Genomic DNA, 19,133 nt, shown 5'->3' on the forward strand with positions numbered 1-19,133 from the left:
ATTCACCGCAACACTTTCTGCAGAGCACCGTTCCTATACAGTAACGGATGTACCGATGCATTCCTTCGGTGCATCGAAAGTGATGTTCGCTCTTTAACTTGATCCCTTTATTCGTCCGTAAGCCTCATAAATACACCGCATGAGAATGCTTACAAAATAGGTCAGGGGAAAGATTAACATGCCGTCGGTAAAATATATCTCATTAAATATATCTAAAATATATCTCAGTAAAAACACGCGTAAAAAGTAAACAAATCAATTAGGTCGGGCACTGCGCTCAGTGCGTAGCAGCACTTGAAATTTTGCTGTGTATCCTTCAGTGCATACGTGCGATGGCAAGTTGTTCCATTCTACGATAGGGCGCGGCATGAATACATATGCAAAACGATGAGATTGACATATCCATCGTTTCACATTTGCAGTAGTGGTCATGACAAAAAAAAATTACTGCAGGGCACTGAAAGGAATCGTCAGAAAGAATTGCACGATGATAAAGTTTATGAAAAAATCGAAAGCACGGTCTACTGACTGGCAGCGTTCCGCCGAAGTCGATGTGGAGCCGTTGTACGTGTCACAAAGAGCGGCTTCAATGTTACTGCACTCGCGCACCATTCCTTCGTGGCCTGTTGCGGTGTCAACTTGCAATCGTTCGTCTCTTCTGACGTGAGGTCAACACCACAAAAGGCTTCTCTTTCCTATACGAACTCTTGGTCATGTAGGGCGAATATAGCAGCAATGGACACGAGTGCCGCTTGATAAGTGGAGAATTCTCCCGCCAAGAACGGCACCGTCGGAAACCCACCACGCCATAACTGAACAGACACGGCCAGACTTATGAAAACGTTTTCGAAACGTATTCACCCCTCGTTTTTAAGCTAGCCTGCTTGCGACGTTTTTAATGCGTCGAGTTTGGTCAAAAACCTGTTTGAGACGTTGAATCCATTAATACGACGTTTTGAAGACTGCGTGCTACCTGGGTACACATACGTGTCGGAATTTTTCACCAGCATGCAGAAACACCTCCAAGTCCATTATCGTCTCAATTATTCAACATAGACAAAGCCTCACAGTCGCATAACTACCAACCGGGTTATGAAGACGACGCCACGTGTGCTAACTCAAGCGTTAACTGCGTCATGCGTTAGCTCAAGCGTCAACTATCAAACGACTCCGGTCAAGTCGCAAGTACATCTCTCCCTGACGAGGCGGCAGTCACAGCGGCTGCGTTTAGGACACCTAATTTCCTTCGCTCTTAGAAAACAATATACCGACCACCTTCATAGTCACACAAGAGGCATATATGCGAAGATAAATCCTCACCATGTGTACGTTGCGCTGTCGGGCCTTGACGCCCTCAGTACCCGTCGAAGTGATCGAAGCAGCGTCTCTTGCTTGTCCCCGTTCTCATAACCGAAGTGTTCATCGGTGGTCTGATCTCCGTACCCTCGTCGGATTTCGCCTGCAACCCGGAACAGCCGACGCAGCCACTGTGAGGGCCCTTAATCAAGAGGACGCGTCCATGCTCGTTCGCTGGCAGGTCGGGCTCTCGAAGCGAGCGCGAGCCCCGCAGACCCCTCGACGCGCATGCTCATCCCGCGGTCTCCAGATACGCGCAAAAAGACGACGAGGCCAAATGGACGCGCGAAGCGCGCACACCATCATCATGCTCCCTTCTATCGGCTTTGCCGGAGCACGGCTTTTCACAGCATCTGGAATAAGCGTTGAACTCATAGTTGAACTCGCACACGAGAGCAGCTGTGCGCATACGACACCGCGTGCGGGATAAGAATCAGCTTAATCCTACGCTCACCGCGTTTCGTGACGCCTTCAGCGCGTTGCTAAACTTTCATTACTCGCCTTTGGGCGAAACTGCCTTTTACAGCGAAGCTGTTTATGCGGACCCTGTGCCGTCGTGGTCGGACTTCGCTTAAAGGGGCCACGTGAACTAGCGGGAGAGGAAAAGAGCTCAGCAAGGGGAAGGGGTTGGAGGTACCACTTTCCGGCACTTCTTGCCGAAGAAGTGCCGGCAGCCACGTTAATCGTCAAAATCCAACCAATCGTCAAAATGATTGCAGCGCCCGCATCTCCAGTGGGCGGCCTTGCGCCCAATACACGGAGGTTTGGATTAGTGGTTCCGCACATTCCATCCCAGCTACAACTATGGGAAGACCAAGAGTAGTGTGCGTACTCCTGAGGAAGCGTCAGTGAGAGTTGCCTCGTGAACGGTTTCGTCGTAGGCCAACCCCGGCCTGCGTGCGCCGAGTTTCTATGGCAGCGCTTCTAAAGCATGCTCAACACGCAAAGCATGCATAAGCGAAAATGAGGTGAACCAATGTGAAACAAAAAGTTTTCAATATACTATGGGCGCTATAACGTAAACCTATTCCAGACTTCTATTCCATTTCTGCAATTGGCCCTCCGCGATCGGTCAAAAGCTTTTTGGACCACCCCTACATCCCCTATCACGCGACGACACGAAGACCGCGATCGCTCCCCATCTGATATGACGTGTACACGCTGATTTTCGACCAGCCACCTCAAGCTAGGTTAGGGAAAGCGGACCAATCGCAAACGCCAGCACCACCCTCTTCATCCGGTTATCGATTTTCAGTGCAGTGGCTCGGCCCCATCGAATCCCTCTACACTTGAGCGTGCTCCTCGCCTCTTGTCAGCCAATTAGATAAGACAAGCCGCTCAGTGTAGGCAATGTTATTTCAAGCAAACAAAAGTGACCTATGAACGAGGAGCGCGTTTGATTTGTCTGTTAAGACAACCCTGAGGATCACCACCCGGTGCTTGCGTTGGCGGTTACGCAAATTTGACGTCAGGAGATTGGAATAAAAACATGCTGGAATAGTTTTAAGTTATAGGGCCCATAGACTGCTTGCGAAGTTTGACTTGCATGGTGTAACACTCGGTGTAATAACACAGTCTCGCTGCTCGGCCACCTTCACGGACTGGAAGGTGGCGGTGGTTTCTAGTTTCTTCTTCGCTTCTACTCTTCCTGAAACGCTCATGCTATGGTGGGTTCGATGGCTCATAAGACGAACTAGGCGCTGGCCTCAGCCCACTCAATATTCCAGCGAGCTGGAAAGCAGAACTGTCGCGCTGCGCACATCCTTGAAACAGCGTTTCTCTGTGCAACACGACGCGCTATACAGTCGAGCACCGGCACGTGAACGCAGGATACAAAAACGTTCTGCAACGCGGCATAAGCATCACTAGACACAGGCAACACATTTCTAAATAATTACGCGCACAGTTCACACCGCGTTACCACCGGTGGTACTAAACATCGACCGAGTGACCAAAGGTGGAACGAGCCATAATACAGCTGGAAAATATAAAGGTGAAACATAACTCTTGAGCAGAGTATACATCACCATAAAATTTTGCGCAATGACGCTGCTGTGCATCTACTCCGATATTCTCGACCTATCTGTGTGGAACATACTTTACAATTCGCGATTATGATGATGAAAAGATTTTACTAACAGGGAAAGGGGAGGGGAGTTAGGGAAAAGGATGGTCGAATTCTAATTCGAGAATTCCGTTGGCTGAAGTCGCCGCCTCGGCCCTTTCCACGAGGGCTTGCTGCGCGATATTCAACGACGCTAGAACCGGACGCGCATACGGCGTCTCGGGTCACGCCGTTCTGGCATTGCGGCAACTGTAGTAAAACAGTGCTATGAACGCTGTGGCTAAGTTAAGAGTCCTAGAATATCGCCGTTGGTTATCTGTTCCTTCCATGCGAAGTCGCGTTCTCTTCGGCTACCTCAACTTCAATTAAAAATATTTAGCGTAGGCGGACTGGCTAAGCGTCCCAATCTCCTGCAAACTAAAATTTGGCAGGCCTGTTCTAGCTCAGTAAGTACAAAATTGCCAACCGCCTTTTCTTACTCGAAATTCTTCGATTATGCTTCGCCGGCAGCCCCGGACTGCGCGAGACGCTGCTTACGTAACGCTTATTGGCTGAAAGGGACGTCTCGGGCTGTCCGGGACTGTCAGAGAAGGATAATCGAAGAGGTACACTGTCCCGTCTCCTGCACCTGTCAGAAAATTCATTTCCACCTTGGTTTTCTCTCAGAATCGGGACGCTGGCGTTGTCAAAGCAGTTCACCCATCAAAATCTCGGGTGGCCATTTTTCACTGTTTTATTACACAGCATTTAGGGGACCACAATGATGACCGGCTTAAGTACGATCGTGTACGCAATGATGAAGAATCACTCAATTTCTACGCCCGCAGGGTGAATAACCTTTTGAGCGACGTAAATGTTAAGCGCACTACGTCGCTGAGGCCCCGTGAACTAACAAAGCGTTCACGATAGCAACCTGGCGCGTCATGGAGGATGGAAAAATACAGGACGACGCGTAAGTCACGCAGCGAGCCTTAGCTAACGCTCCGTGAAGCCACGGTGGTGGTCCAACACGTGACCTCTTGCGTCGAGATCACGGAGTGAGAGAATTTAGATTCTGCTGAGACGTTTGGTACCCAGTAGCTACGCCAGTAGCTTTTATTCGGTGCGCGTTTGTTCGGCTGCCCTGCCGCCTGCTGAGCGGGAACGCTAAAACCAAAACGCATTTTAATGCGCGAGGACGTGTTGGGCCACCAGGTTGGCTTCAAACGCCTTTCGGTATGTCCGCTCCCTCCTATATATATTTTTTTTTCTTCCGTGCGACTCGTCGTCGTCTCAATTTTACACTTGCGCCCATGCTTATCGACGCCGCGAACTAGATAGGTGGAAAACGCGCACTTGCGTCTACCAGCCGTGCTTTGGTAAAATCACGTGTAGCCGCTCTGGAAATGCGTCTCATCAGCGTCTCCATCAGGGTCTTTAACGCCAGACTATTTTGCTCTCAGCAATGAAGTTTCTATTATGGCTATCGCGAAGAATCCGGTGAAGAGAGCCGCGTTTCATTTCTGCTCGAGAAAAATTGAAATATACGATTTCACACGTCTGCTTTGAATCATAGTTCGTGAAAGCTTTCCCCGTTGCCAAGCAAAGCTTATTATAAAGACAATTCACTCTAAATCTGGTGTCTAGGCACCTTTAAAAGCACTAGGCAACGTGGCCGGGTGGCCGGCGTCGAGTGTCCTCCCATCCGCTCTCGCCGGACACCTTCAGTTGTACCTGGAAATTTACTTTCCATAGCATCCACGAAACCGGAAGCCCACTCGGTAAATTGAGGAAGGGAGGCAGGCATGCGAAGAGAGATTTCACGCTTCAGCTTATAAGCAGAAGTAGGGTTAAAGAAGCCGCGGGAAGAAGGCAACATGGCGTCGCCGAAGATGGCCGTAAACAAAGAAAGAAGGCTTATAGGCCGACGCCAGCCTAAACGTACGAAGAGACCTCGTAGACATGCGTAGAAGCAGTAAATAAAGTGACGGAAATATGTAATGTCACTTACGACAGTTGAGGCACGGCAGGTTCTTCTACAGAGTCCTCGTCGCCATTCTGTAGCGTCGCAACCGAAGCCGGCCGACGGAGAGGCCTAGCGTCCGAGAGGATGGCGTCAGGTTGGCGGAGCCGCATCTACGGGGTGAGAGGGTCTGTGGGGTCTGGCCAACATGGCGTTTATTCGACTTATATAACATTTCAAGGACAGGTGCCATCATGCCATTCGCTATCACACAGGTGGCGTGATCAGACCTGATTGGTAGTAGCAATGCCTTTGGTAGTGCGCAGGTGGCGCGAACACACCTCATTGGCCAATTGAATTCATACAAACGCACAGACGTTGAGGTCGTGACTCCATCATGCGGACATCGCAGATAACAATGGTAGCGAGTGCTACTTATGACACCACTACAGTCGCCCTGAAACGTGGAACCATAAGAGTTTCACACCTAGGTGGAAATCTGGCGCCACCGTCTACGGGAGATTCCTAAGGGGCGCTGTGCTGTCATTGGAATGATGGTATGCGTGTATAAATGCGTGTTTGTGAGGCTTGTGTTGGCTGGTGTTGTAAGAGGCTTTGTCTAGCACGTGGATACGACTACACAAATGACGCGTTCTTAAAGTCTTCATAAAAGGTTTTCATTCAGGCATATTACATGTTCCAGTGACGTTTACTCACCTACGATGCATAAGCAAGCGAAGAAAAGCAAGAACAGATGACAAACCGTTTCAATGCGAACGCGAATCTTGTCGTCTGTCCTCCAACTTTAGCAGCCCGCTGATACTTTTTACATTTCATATAATTGTACATGCAAGAACAAGCTGTCATAATAAGACAAAACATGTTTTTGTGTTATAATAAGGTTAAAACAGCTTTGTACGTGCTGTTTTAGTAGAAAATGAATCATTATGATAGACGGAACGGTGCTTGCCAGGCGCGTTTTCAAGGCGTCCTGGCTCTCCGAGATTAATGTCAATACGAATTCACAATGTACCGGCATTCCCATGCATACCACATGCATACCACAGCGCAGCAGCGCCAGAGTTCTTCCTAGGTAATATAGTGAGAAACTCAATGCGTGGAACAGCACTGTACTTGACTGTGGTCAAGTGGAGCGAATGGCGCTCTCTCTCTGAAGCGCTGCGTGTGGAAAAATTGCGCGAGGGCGCTGCGAGCGAACTGTGATTGGGGCGGAGACGCGTTTCGCGGCATATTCAACAAAATTTCGCACGCGGACGCTGAGACCGATTGCGCGCGTACGCTCTTATTATGCTGCTTTATTTCACCTGAAATTTTACATTGACACTCTTTTGATACGTACAGATATTTAAAGCACGGGTTATGCAACATGAAGTCTTCAATTTCTCTGTCGTCGTCAAGTGCGTCATCTGCTAGCGAACGCGCGTTCGTCAAAGTTGTTCTTTATTCTATGCGTTCGTTGCGCGGATGCTAGCGGAAATCCAGTTTTTCTCGCAGAAAGTCTGTGCAGCAAAATTTTTTTATGGGTTTACTTGCTTTGGTGCGCCGGAGATTCCTGTCGGCCGGTGCCAGTTGTAGTTTTATCCAGGTGAACGGTTATTTTTAACGCTGTTTTCTGAAAGTAACCCGTGATTTTTACCACAGAATCCACCTATCTGCAACATGAAGCTACGTAAGAAAATGTTATTGATGTGGTGTCATTTTACGTGCGCTTCTTGTTGCTGGAATATTGATCAAGGACGATGATCAAAGCAAACAATATTATAGTAAAATAAAGCAGTCACTGCGTGGCGCGAAGAGATGCAGATGACCAGTGTACTTCTGGGTAAATCTAAGGGTATATAGACATATATATCCCCGACACATATGTAACAGAAAAATTATCAATTAATATAAATGCACTGATTGAAAAAGTGAAAACTCCCGACCAGAATAAGCGTGTCTTTCTTTTTTTTTTTTTTTTAAGCTGCGCCAGCCCCAGGTGAACCAGTCGACTTTGCGAGAAAATGAATCAAGGCAATTATTGGTCGTTCACATGAATAACAGTGTTAAGGAAAATAGACTGCCTATGCACTCAGGCTGAATCGGGGAGACCGGAAAGTCTTCGCCAATGTAATCTCCGTGGCTTGCCTAGCTATCTCCTTCAACTTGCCAACGTGCCAGCAACGTGCCAATGGAGTAGAAGCATACGTATATAGCCTAATCGAACATTACAGCCTAGTGTTTTCAATTTGTTATATCGCACGCTTAAGCTCGACGAAGAAAACTTTCAGTAGAACATTTTGCTGTAGATTGAGTAGACGAGTGATTTTAACAGAACGTTACTAATTTGTCATATTTTGTAGTACTAGCTCACGAATGAAGACAACCGTTCTTGGAGTCCCTATGTACTGTTCTCTACCTGCTCGAAAATAAATGCATAGTTTACAAGACCACATGGTGACATAAAATTGTTATGCATCTTACCCTGTCTGAAAGTGTTGTGCAGGAAAATATCAACGCAATTTGCCAACAACCAAGGTCTCAGGTTCCCATTTTTTTTTATATTTCTTCATCAGCATTTACTACGGCTTATCACACAAGAATGTAAACAGCGTCGGCGATGCGCCTGAGACGAAGCTTACTTTAAAAAAGGGAGCGGTGCCAGGTGCGACCTTACGTACAGTTGAGAAGCTGAAATTCACTGTAAAATCTGTGTTCCCGTAGATAGAGGTTTCACCTCCTTCATTTGGTAGAGTTATTTCCTTCATAAATAAAGAAAGTCACTCGAAATTCAAAAAAATAACTCAATATACAAGCTTTGCGTGTATTCAGCTCTGTATGAGAATCCAAGGAAATTTCAGCTTGACTCAGCAGATTTCTCTGTTTACAATTAAATAGGCGCTAATGAGGTAAATCTCTACATCGAGACTTCCTATAAATGTCGAAATTATTTTTCACGGCGTTAACCACGCCGATCTTTATAAACTTCGTTGATATAGCAGTATGTTTTTTTTTTTTAAGTGGGAACACTTGTGATCACGGTTTGAAGCCGCCATCTTTAAAGATCTGGCAGAACCAATCTGACAATGACAGTCGACGGTATTGCGTTAGCATTAAGAAAATATAGGCACACGACGTATTTCCACCGTGGGAACAAGTTATGTGTGAGGCGCGTATTGCAGCTGGACTCATCTTTCGCGCTTCTCTACGAACACGCGGCGCCCTCTAGCGCCGCCACCGCAAACCTTACGGTGGCCTCCGAAATGCGTGGCGCACCGGTGCATGCGAACGCTGCGTGTCGCGTCATGCGGCCACCGGGCTCCTCTCCCGCGCTTCCTTATGGACACGCTGCGCCATCAAAAGGCGTTACCGAGAAGTCCATGCAAGGCCTCCGAGACCAGAAGCGTGGCGCGCCGGTTCCTGCTACCACTGAGAATTGTTGCCTCGATTGTCACGCACTCAGTGGCTCGTAATCAGTGGCCTAAGTTCGCGAAAGGTTCATGCCCAGGGTGTTCATGGCGCAGCTGGCTAAAGCGTTAGTGTGAAAGGCGTTCGTTGAAAAGTGGCACCTACCCACTGCAATTCTGGCACAGCCTGCTAAGGCATCCAGTTGCAGCCATTGAGGAACCCATGTGACCTGGATACTCAGCTTCGCATAAATTTAAGGGACCTTTTCTGCCATTTTAGAGTGGTACATTGCAAGTGGCGCATACTTAGTTCGCCAAGATGGCGTCACAGACGTTCTTTGAAGAGCGGCATTCAACTAGTGGCACATGCCCAGTGACTCAAGTTGGCATCAAGCATGTTGATTGAAGACCAGCACAGATCAAGATTAGAGGTACATACACAGTGCTCCAAGAGTTTACTCGAACTGGGGTACCTACCCAGTACTGCATCTACAGCGCATCACGAAGGAGTAAGATAGCTTTGTTGAAGATAAACACGTATGGAAACATTGGCACATGTTCTGTGACCAAAGTTAATCCAATGGTTGGTTTTGTACAGTTACTTCCGCCCAGCAGCCTGATGCACTACCCATTCCACCACAGACTATTCAGGTACTCAGTAGGCGGGAAAGCGGTTAGATACACACATAGATATATACATATGCAGGGTGTCCCATGTAACTTGAGCCAAGATTTCAAAAATGAGAGGAGCGTCGGAAGCGAATTGAACCGAAAGCATATTATTCGCACTGGCCTATAGTAACTCAGTTTTTTTTTCGTAACATTCTAATTAATTAGGTTTAATTACCCAACTTTTTAATTATTGGCTGATGACCCCAAGTTTGACATGCAGATTTGTAGAGCACCTTCAGAAACCACCGATCGAGTTATTTCCTATACGATATGTCTGACGTAGTTCTTTTTTTGCGAGTTGCAAAGAAAGCCCGCGAAATATGAAAAAAAAATGCCACGTGACGGAGCGGTTGCGCAGTGGTATTGTGCATTCGGTGAAAAAGGTCAGCTCACGTCGGTTGACAGCGCCAATGCAGGCTGCTGGTCGAGAGATTCCGAGGAGAAAAAGAACGTCCTGCCGCTTCCCCGTCGACAGTCACGATGCAGCCGACCTTGTTCACCGAACGCACGCACGCACGAACGGCACCACCACGCAACCGCTCCGTCACGTGTATTTTTTTTTCATATTTCGCGGGTTTTCGTTGGAACCCGGAAAAAAGGACTACGTGAGACGTATTATACAGGAAATAACCCGATCGGTGGTTTCTGCAAGTGTTCTATAATTCTGCGTATCATACTTGCGGTACTCAGCCAATATCTGAAAAGTTTGGTAAACTTTTCATTATATTCTTTTATTATTTCAATTAAACTTAATTATTTAGTGTGTTACGGGGAAAACAAAAAAATCCCTGAGTTGCGATAGGCTTCTGACGTTGCCTTTCATTTTTAAAATCTTGACCCAAGTTACGTGGAACACCCTGTACACAAACATATATAAACAGATAGATAGCCCCCGGAAAGTGCGTGAAGTTCCCTAGGAATGATAAGGCAAAATATAGGTTATTTGTCGATAGCCTTACGAGTTTTGAGATTTTCGTCGGTTATCATGGAATGGCGTCTTGATAGCGTAGCAAAACAAGTACACAAGAAGAAACGAAGGCGAATACAAGCGCTTGTCTTCGTCTTTTCTTGTGTCCTTGTTTTGCTGCGCTATCCAGACACCATTCTCCGATAACCGCCCAACAAGCACATATCGCCACTCTCGTCTCGTCGGTTCTTCTTCGTCCTCATCTCTGCCCGTCATTCGTCTCAGTGTGACGACGCAGACACGTGATTATGAATGCACAAAACCATGATGCAACCTCTCCTAAATCACCACCTATGTAGACGAGCAACGAGTGTGGGTGTCTAAGCGAGCCCCACATTGGTTTACAGGGGGGAAGGCGGGCGGATTCGATTCCGACTGCCGGTAAGCATCGTGGTCCAGGTTGAATCCGGGTGTCCTCCCAATCCTCCCTACCGATTCCCTAATCGGTAGGGTGGGAGGACCACCCGGTAGGGGTGGCTTGATGCCACTATATAAGCAACAGTATGGCTGCTTGAATCCGTCAGGACGAGTGTTCGCACGCAGATGAAAAAATAGGCATTCTCCTATGATAGTGTGGACGCGAACGGTGGTACAGACGCATGGTGTAGACCTCTAAAAAATGACATAAAGGATTTTTTTTTCCTAGAGAAATTGGAAGGCATTTACTGTTATTAATGTTTAATTAACCTTCGTAAAAAGCTGACAATTAAGAAATCCCATTTGTATGTTTGATACGCCACAGCAGCCATACTTTACAAAACTTCGACAAGCATTTTTTATGAAGAGTCATTATTATTGTAAACCTCGTGCTTCCATTAAATTAAAGCTTACAGAAAATTGAGGCTTTAAGTCAATACTCTGCGTCTATAGAACGTAAAATTCAGCTTTCTCGCTCATATACAACAAACTTTATTGATATCGTTTCAGCGGATGTTTATTTAGAGCATCTTTTCTGGGTTTTACATGCATTTGAACATAGGAATTGGGGTTGTCCCCACGGTAACGTCTTGAGCTCCCAGCCTTCCGTTTATTCCTTGTCGTCATTTCTGTCAATCATTTGCCGCAAGGTGGCAATGCAGAGACGTGATCCCAAACACACCAAACCATGAGTTAATCTATTTCAAATCATCCCTACTGTATACGGAAGAAGAACGAGCGCGGATGTCTAAACGAACTCAACTCCCGTTTACACAGGGGAAGACGAAAAAGTTTAAAACTCCGCTGCCGGATCGCGATTGGTCCATTTTGGCACGTGTGATCCCCAGTGTACGGCAGGCTGGATCAGTCAGGATGAGTGTCCACACAGAGATGATAAAATAGGCATTCTCCTCATTCAATGTGGACGCAATCAGTGCTACTACAAACACAAATACGATTGATCAAAATGTTTTTCTAAGAAAACCGCTTCTAATGGATTATCATACTATGGGTACTTCCCCCCTTCTCCGGGAGCTATCTGTCTCAATTTGTAAGCTTGTTTTATGTTTGCTTTTATGCTTGTATCAAACTGTTTTGCAGCCTACCTGGGCCACTGGTTTGTTCGCGGTAGATTGGGTGACGCATCGCTCTGCTGTGCTGAAGGAACAGGGTTCCAAACCAATTACCGGACCAACTTGGCTCTCTGAGTATGCGCCGATGTGTAAATAGCTGCCGCTCTTCAACGAACCTCTTTCACGCCGACATGAATCGCTCTAGCCGCGGGATTTGGTAGGTCTTGTCCTGCCCCGATGATGACTTGTTTCTGTTCCATAAGGACAAGAAAGTCGGCTCTCGTTTGGAAGGACTAGGAGTAGCAAGAATATTCCGACATGTAGACGACTGCTTAGTTTTATTAGACTCTCTACAAAGGGGAAACAACACTGCAGACATCACAACACTCACAAACGTAAAACAAAAACAAAACGAGTACCCTTAGCGCAGAAAAAAAAAAAAAGCTTCAGTAAACTACAATTCCTTTAATATAAACGGTAGCCCCCAAAATTATGCAGACCCCACGCACTGTTTGAATCGATGTAAGCGAAGCTTTCCGTGCTGGATACTTTGATTGACGATAGTTAGCGGTGATGTTGACGGCTAAAGCTTAATTTCTTCAACGTTTAGGCTAACACGAGAGGGGTGAGTTGATGTTAAACGTTACCTTGCGTGCACCACTGCTGTTTTTTCTGCGTAGTACACAGAACACACAGGGAGAGGTGTTTGCTTGAGGCGTTGTTGTGCGCCACATTTTATAACCTCTGAGAGGGCTGAGCGTTGCAATTTCCTCATATGGCAAATCGAATTGTGGCAGAAATATTAAAATTGAATTGAATTATGGGGCTGTACGTGCCAAAAGCACACTTGGATTATGAGGCAAGCCGTAGGGGCGGACTCCGGATTAATTTTGACACCGTGATGTTCTTTAACGTGTCCCTAAATCTAAGTGCACGCGCGTTTTCTATTTCGCCGCCGTTGAAATGCGGCTGCCGTGATTGGGATCACATCCACCACCTCTAGCGATGCCATAGCCGTAAGGCTAACGTGGCAGCCACAGAAGTGTTGATTTGACGATCGACCACTTCCGTAGCGTAATTAGTAATTTCAGCGGTGCGCTTTAATTAATGCGGCTCTGCTTCTGCACGCCCTGCGTAAGTTGCCCACTTGACATATTTGCATGGCGTTTATTTTTCAGAAATAGCAGCAGGGTACTGTACCGTACAATAAACTTAAGCTTATACTGTTTCCTCGCAACCGCTGTCGTATAGTAGTGGGATTTCCTTGCCTTCTCACGTCACCTCCTCCTCCCTTTCTTATATGGGAACAGCCACTTCTCCTCCTTCTCCCTCTTCTTCCCCTCTTTACCGATTTATCTGCGTCCCCTCTGGCTTCACACGGTAGCAGAAAGGGAAGCGCTGCAGTTTCTGCAATGCTTCTGATGGGAGTCACGGATAATTACAGCTGTCAAGCGGCTAATGTGGCTCCAGAGGGCATTGTGCACATTCGGGCACGGTGGGGTGAAAACGAGTTTCTCCTGTCGCCTTTCCTCTCTTATTCGCGCTGCCATCTATACACACGCTCTGAACCACCCCCCGTGGCGGTGTGCGCGACAGAAGCCCACAGCAGCCGCAGCAGTGGGAAAGTCGAAAGAAGAGGCTAAGAATGCTTCGCTTTAAAATTGAATACTACAAGCAGCTGTCGATCATCAAGAAGAGAATGGCCTTGCATTTCCCCATTTACATCCGCAGAGCAGGTCGCCATCCGTCTGCTATAGGGGCACGGTGCGTGTATGTTGCTGGCATACATTAAGACGTATACCCTATTGGCACTTGCTTATAGTGGGCTTGCACAAAGTTCACAAATTGTTAACACGTGGAATATCAAAATCAATGAATAAAACCAGGCGAAGGAAAAAAAACTGGCGCCGTTTTTTCGGGTTTAAGACGGCGCACCGGTGAGTGCCAATCGGTTCAAGTGCTTCTTGAGCATGCAGGAGTTCCTTCGAGTCCATATGCGCTTTGCTGCCATAGTGCCGGGTCATCCGCTTGCTTCAGACAGCGAGCCTGTGGTGCGGAGCTTGTTCCCGGCGAATTATCAAAGCCCTTCTACGCTGACGGAGCCACCGTGAAATTTCATTCGTGGTCACTTGTCACTTTCGTGGCTGGATTCTAGACCGGGAGAAACACTCCCGGTCCAGCACTGACATATTTTGGTCCAGAACATATTAAGGCCAGCTACATGGCTTACCGTCATATTTACACTGATGGCTGCGTTATGTCTACGTTATCTGCCATTGGTGTGGGGATCCGGTCTGCGAGTTTTACCATTTCTGCCACTCTCAGTCACCGCAATTCAGCTACAGCTACGGAAATAGCAGCACTGTGCGCCCTTTTGATTTACATCATAGACCATACAGCTGAATCTTGGGCCATCTTCACAGACTCAAGAGTGGCCCTGGAGTGCCTGAAGTCGCCACGTACGCAGGGTCAACTCATCATGGACATCAGCCGACTATGCAATAAAGCCTGCGAACTGCATCATAGCGTTGTGCTGCAGTGGTTACCAGTCCACCACAGAATACGCGGCAACATCCGAGCTGACCATGCTGCAAAAGTTGGACACGGGACTTCGAGAGAAATGGTTCACATACCTTTCTCGAGAAAAGAAGCGGCGACACTGTTACGCGCACAGGCTTGCCGTTTCCAGCGATCCCTCTCGACAGATGCTAGCCGTCAGTACGGACCCCTGTACAAAATTGATCTATCGGGGCTTTTTACATCTCGCGGGGCCTCAATAGACAAGATCAAACATGCCTACACCGTATCAGACTCAATGTGGCCTACACGAAATACTTCAAGAGCAAGATTCAACTGACAGACTCTTCAATGCGCTTTGAATCCACGAAGACCTGCAACATGTTCTGTCTGACTGCTGCTGCTATGAGATTTGAAGGCGGCACTGCATCATCAACGGGACTCGAGCGTGGAACTGCGCCACATTCTCGGTCCGTGGTACAGCGCCACCTGCTTCTTACGCGCCACGAGAGCGCTGCTAACATTACGGTGCCTCGATGTCCTCCTCGCCCGCCGCTCAGCGGCGGGCGAGGAGAACATTGAGGCACCCTAGCTGACATTCTTTCGGAACGCCACCCTTGGATACAGAAACTAAGCAACAGATGGCGATCGATACGCATGCACCATTAATAATCACCTGGCATATAGAGGTCCCACGTAGACCCAACGACACGAGCAACAATAAAAAGAACACATTTGCGTGCGTTGATGCTGTTTTTGATAACACTCAAATATTTACTCCTGTGGGAGTTCATTCATTTATTACATTACCGTTAACAAAGCAGAAACAAAAATGTTACACGCACAAGTTGCTACGGATAGCTATCACAAATTCCATATTAATGATTTCTCTCGTTGAACAATCATAGCCTGTCAAAGCAGTGCAAAGGTTGAGCGATTATTTATATTTGATACGTCACGTAAAAAAGCTGGACTGGCATGCAGTAACTCATAGTTAGGCAGGACTAAGCAAGCACTTATGCGCAGTTTTTCTTAGAGTGGGTGCCAAGGCGTGTGAACCATTCCTCATATAATCTGTAGCGTGTTTCTTCAGGTCTGATGATCTTCAGCACCTGCACGATCGAGTTCGTTGCACGAAGATTCTCGTTGAATTCTTCCTAATGTTGCTGTCCTTGTCCACGTGTTATCCGCCAGTCCAAGCTGCGGTAAAAGAGCACATAGTTGTCTGTAGAGTTCCGAGAGTTCTGAAGACAGAGACATCAGATGCCCTGAGCGTGCTTACAAAATGAAACTGCGAATTGACGGAGGTGATATTTCTTGCACCACCACTTTTGCACTAGTATAGTTGAAGTATTTCTTGAATGCGACGCACGTTATCTTTTTTTTTCGTTCCAATAAGGAAGGGCTATAGATCGTCGTATAATAGAACTGACCTAATGAATTGTTCAGAAAAGAATGTTCCTGAAAAGAAGTGACAGAATATAATCTTCTAAAATATAGCTGTACCATGTATATATGTTACCCACCTACAATTAATAAAATTACGTTAGTTTGAAGACACTGCAATCTTTAAACTGCATTACATTAAGTTAAGAGCATTGACTTTGTATTTACGCAGACTTTACCTACCTGCTTACTTCCACATATTCATACTAATACCAGCTTGTTTCTTTGATTGGCTGAATTAACATTTAAGAAACCACAGTACCAGTGTCCATCCTCCGCATATTGTGTTATATGTTTCGTGTTTTTTATTGCTTGAAAATATTTCGCTTGACTAAAAGAAACAATTTAGCTAGTTAACTTGCAAAGTTGTTTCCTTTTCTAAGTGATTCACATTATAATTAATTGTTATCAGCTTGTATTCTGAATAGAATATGTTCCCGGACTTTCACAAAACTGAACTTCAAACTGTGCAATGCCGTGCTCAAATACGTAGTTTATAGTTAATGAAATATGTGCGTATTCAGTGCTCATTAGATAAACCCAGTCATTTCAACAGTGCCACGTCTGTTCAGCTCATTTACACTACTCATTGAATAAGGGAAAACGTATTGTGTACTGAAGCCAAGGAATGTCAAGGACGCAAATAATTAGAAAATATTTAAACGAGGAAATTAGATGGCTTGTGAAGACAGAAATTTGCCGTATGCCATATATAATAAATTATTAGCTTTATATCACACAAAGCGAAAGTCACCAGCGCTGCATGATTATCAACAACCCATTGATTTACTTGCAGTGATGAATCTACAATTTTTTAACAGACATAGTTAGCTTTTTGCACGAAGTTTGTAAGCTTTTTTCCCGCAACTACACTAAATCGTTAGGCTTAGGGCGGATGAAGGTGGCACCTACTGAGTTGAAGGAAATCGTCGGGTTGAAGGTTTTGAGGAGCCCTACCTTCATGATTAGCGCGAGTAATTACAATGCGAATGGAAGGAAAAGACAATACACACGGACACAAATATAAACATTATAGGGGCATCGCGTTGCGTCTATATTCTTGGGCTGTTTTCTTTTCTCAAATTCCAGCAGAAACTTTCTATATTAAACGGCGTGTGACTCTTGTGATTAGATAGTTTGTACAGGGGTTTCCTTTATATTCTAATATTTCTTGTAGCAAACACTGTCGTAAAGCAAATTGCAGGCAGCTACTACAAGTATGAAATTCATGTATGAAAGTATGAAATTATGAAATTATGAAAGTAAGTATGAAATTCAAAATTGGCCACGGGTAAACAACGCAAACTCGAAAAAAAAGACGTTTACTTTGATTACGGTGTCTATTACATAATTTATTGCGAGAAATTCGGGGACAAATAAAGGAAACTGCCGACATATGAGCTGGACAGGCTTTGCGACTATCGGAAGCACGGCAGCCTCATTCAGTGCCCTTGGTGAATGACTTGACGAAAGGCAGCACCTTTCATGAAATCGCTGCAATTTCGGGATAATTTACAAGCCTAACAACCAAACTTTTGTGTTCTTATTCTCATGCTGTAGAATTGGTCATGAACACAGTGCAACAAACGACGCATTCCTTTACTAATGCAACGTTGATACTAAGGTGGCTATATTTGTTCCGGTTCGGTTAGGTTAGGTTGAAATGGATACTTTATATGGGGGACGTGCGATTACGTTTGAACATACCTTTCTTAAGCTAGTTCGCCCACTTTGTATGAATGTCGGCCGATCTTGCTCAGTGAAAAGGGAGAGGAGAGCGAAGAACGGAGAAACAAATTGCAGGTGCGGAGGAGGAGGACAACAAGGCCCTTGTTTGGTTGACTACGGGTGCGCTGCTGACATCACGCTGAATTACGAGCGAGAACTGACGTCGATGAATAGTCCAAAGTGGTATAACGACAACGGCATCACGACAATGATCGAGAATTGCGCCTATTTTTTCCACAAAAGAATATTGGGGGAAGGACCGCAGACTAACAACTACGAACCTGTAACTGGAGGGCGCCTGAGCCTCAACATAAGTAAATGCGTGGCACAGGAGCAAAAACGAAAACCAACAATCATGATACATACATACATACATACATACATACATACATACATACATACATACATACATACATACATACATACATACATACATACATACATACATACATACATACATACATACATACATACATACATACATACATACATACATACATAGGAAGCTACGAAAGTTTACACTCTAACGGCAGTAGCTTCAAAGCTTTATATTTACTGAAGGCATGAACTTATAAAGGACACAAAGAAATTGATTCGGCATCCCGGCCTTGCGAAAAAGGATGTCTGGCGAAGCTGTTGAAAACCACCACAACAATTGCTGAGGGTGTTATGCAATGCTTTATTGCTTTAGAGTAATTGTAAGGAATGCAAATTTAAAGAACTAGTAGTAATGCAAGTAATACTAATTTTGACAGCACGCCACAACGGATATACGGATATAGGAGCTGTCACAACATTCAAATCAATTACTAGGCATATTCTTTTACATACGAAAGGCTAGGGACGTCACACCCGACGTCGAAAGTTTCCGTCGGCGCGGCATATTGCGCAACAGCATTCTTTACCGGCAAACATATACGGGTAGTGCTACGTGCCCCGCACTGTTATGACAAGCGCCTTCTTATAAATCATGTGGCTCGATTGATTGTTTTGTGCTTGGTCTTTTTTGAAACGTATGTTGTTTTTTATGTTCTATGCATGATTACAAAGAATGTAGGCTCTGTGCGCTTCACCTCGCTGACTGCTTGAAGTGAGGGCCTTACAGGGGGATGAACCACCGCTCCTGTCGCTGCACGGCCACTGGGATCGGCCCACATGTTAGCTGACGGACGGGGACACGGAAAGTGCCGACAAATGAGTGGTTAGCAGCTTCGCTGTTACATAAATACATCTAAGTGCTTAAGCTAGAAGCATCAACACAAAATTGCGTTCCGGTGCATTCCAGGAGACGTATAACCATAATCACCTCCTGAATCTTCCATACGCGAAGTCAGGATGACCACGTGGCGAGTTCGTTGATTTGCAAGAAAGAAATTATCGCTTTCACTTTATGAAACAAGTTTACAAGTCAACGTATCAGCAGCGTGTTTCGGAAAGATTATTTCGGTAATTAGGAGCACAAGGAATACGTACGCCTAAGGGTCTTTGTGGGAGGAGTACGAGGAGTTTTGTGCCGCCCAAGTCCCCTTCCACACGATCCCCC

At 46.0% G+C, this 19,133-nt stretch overlaps 1 protein-coding gene and 1 long non-coding RNA gene across 49 annotated transcripts in view; both read right to left on the reverse strand.

Moving 5' to 3' along the window:
• The window catches only part of LOC126525796 (uncharacterized), a 129,296-nt gene extending 123,752 nt beyond the window's left edge, over positions 1 to 5,544 (reverse strand). For all 48 annotated transcript variants that reach the window (XM_072289969.1, XM_072289959.1, XM_072289940.1 and 45 more), the window contains exon 1: positions 5,412 to 5,544. In XM_072289969.1, coding sequence (XP_072146070.1) covers positions 5,412 to 5,536 — 125 coding nt within the window. In that variant the 5' untranslated portion in view covers positions 5,537 to 5,544. The remainder of the gene's footprint in view (positions 1 to 5,411) is intronic.
• A 9,645-nt stretch (positions 5,545 to 15,189) lies between these two features.
• On the reverse strand, positions 15,190 to 19,133 carry LOC126525805 (uncharacterized). The gene is made up of 2 exons (XR_007598337.2): positions 19,064 to 19,133; positions 15,190 to 15,616 (listed from the first exon to the last, which is right to left on the reverse strand). It is a non-coding gene; the product is annotated as an uncharacterized lncRNA (long non-coding RNA).

The sequence above is a fragment of the Dermacentor andersoni genome, chromosome 8, assembly GCF_023375885.2.
Source record: "Dermacentor andersoni chromosome 8, qqDerAnde1_hic_scaffold, whole genome shotgun sequence".
NCBI classification, from domain to species: Eukaryota; Metazoa; Arthropoda; class Arachnida; order Ixodida; family Ixodidae; genus Dermacentor; species Dermacentor andersoni.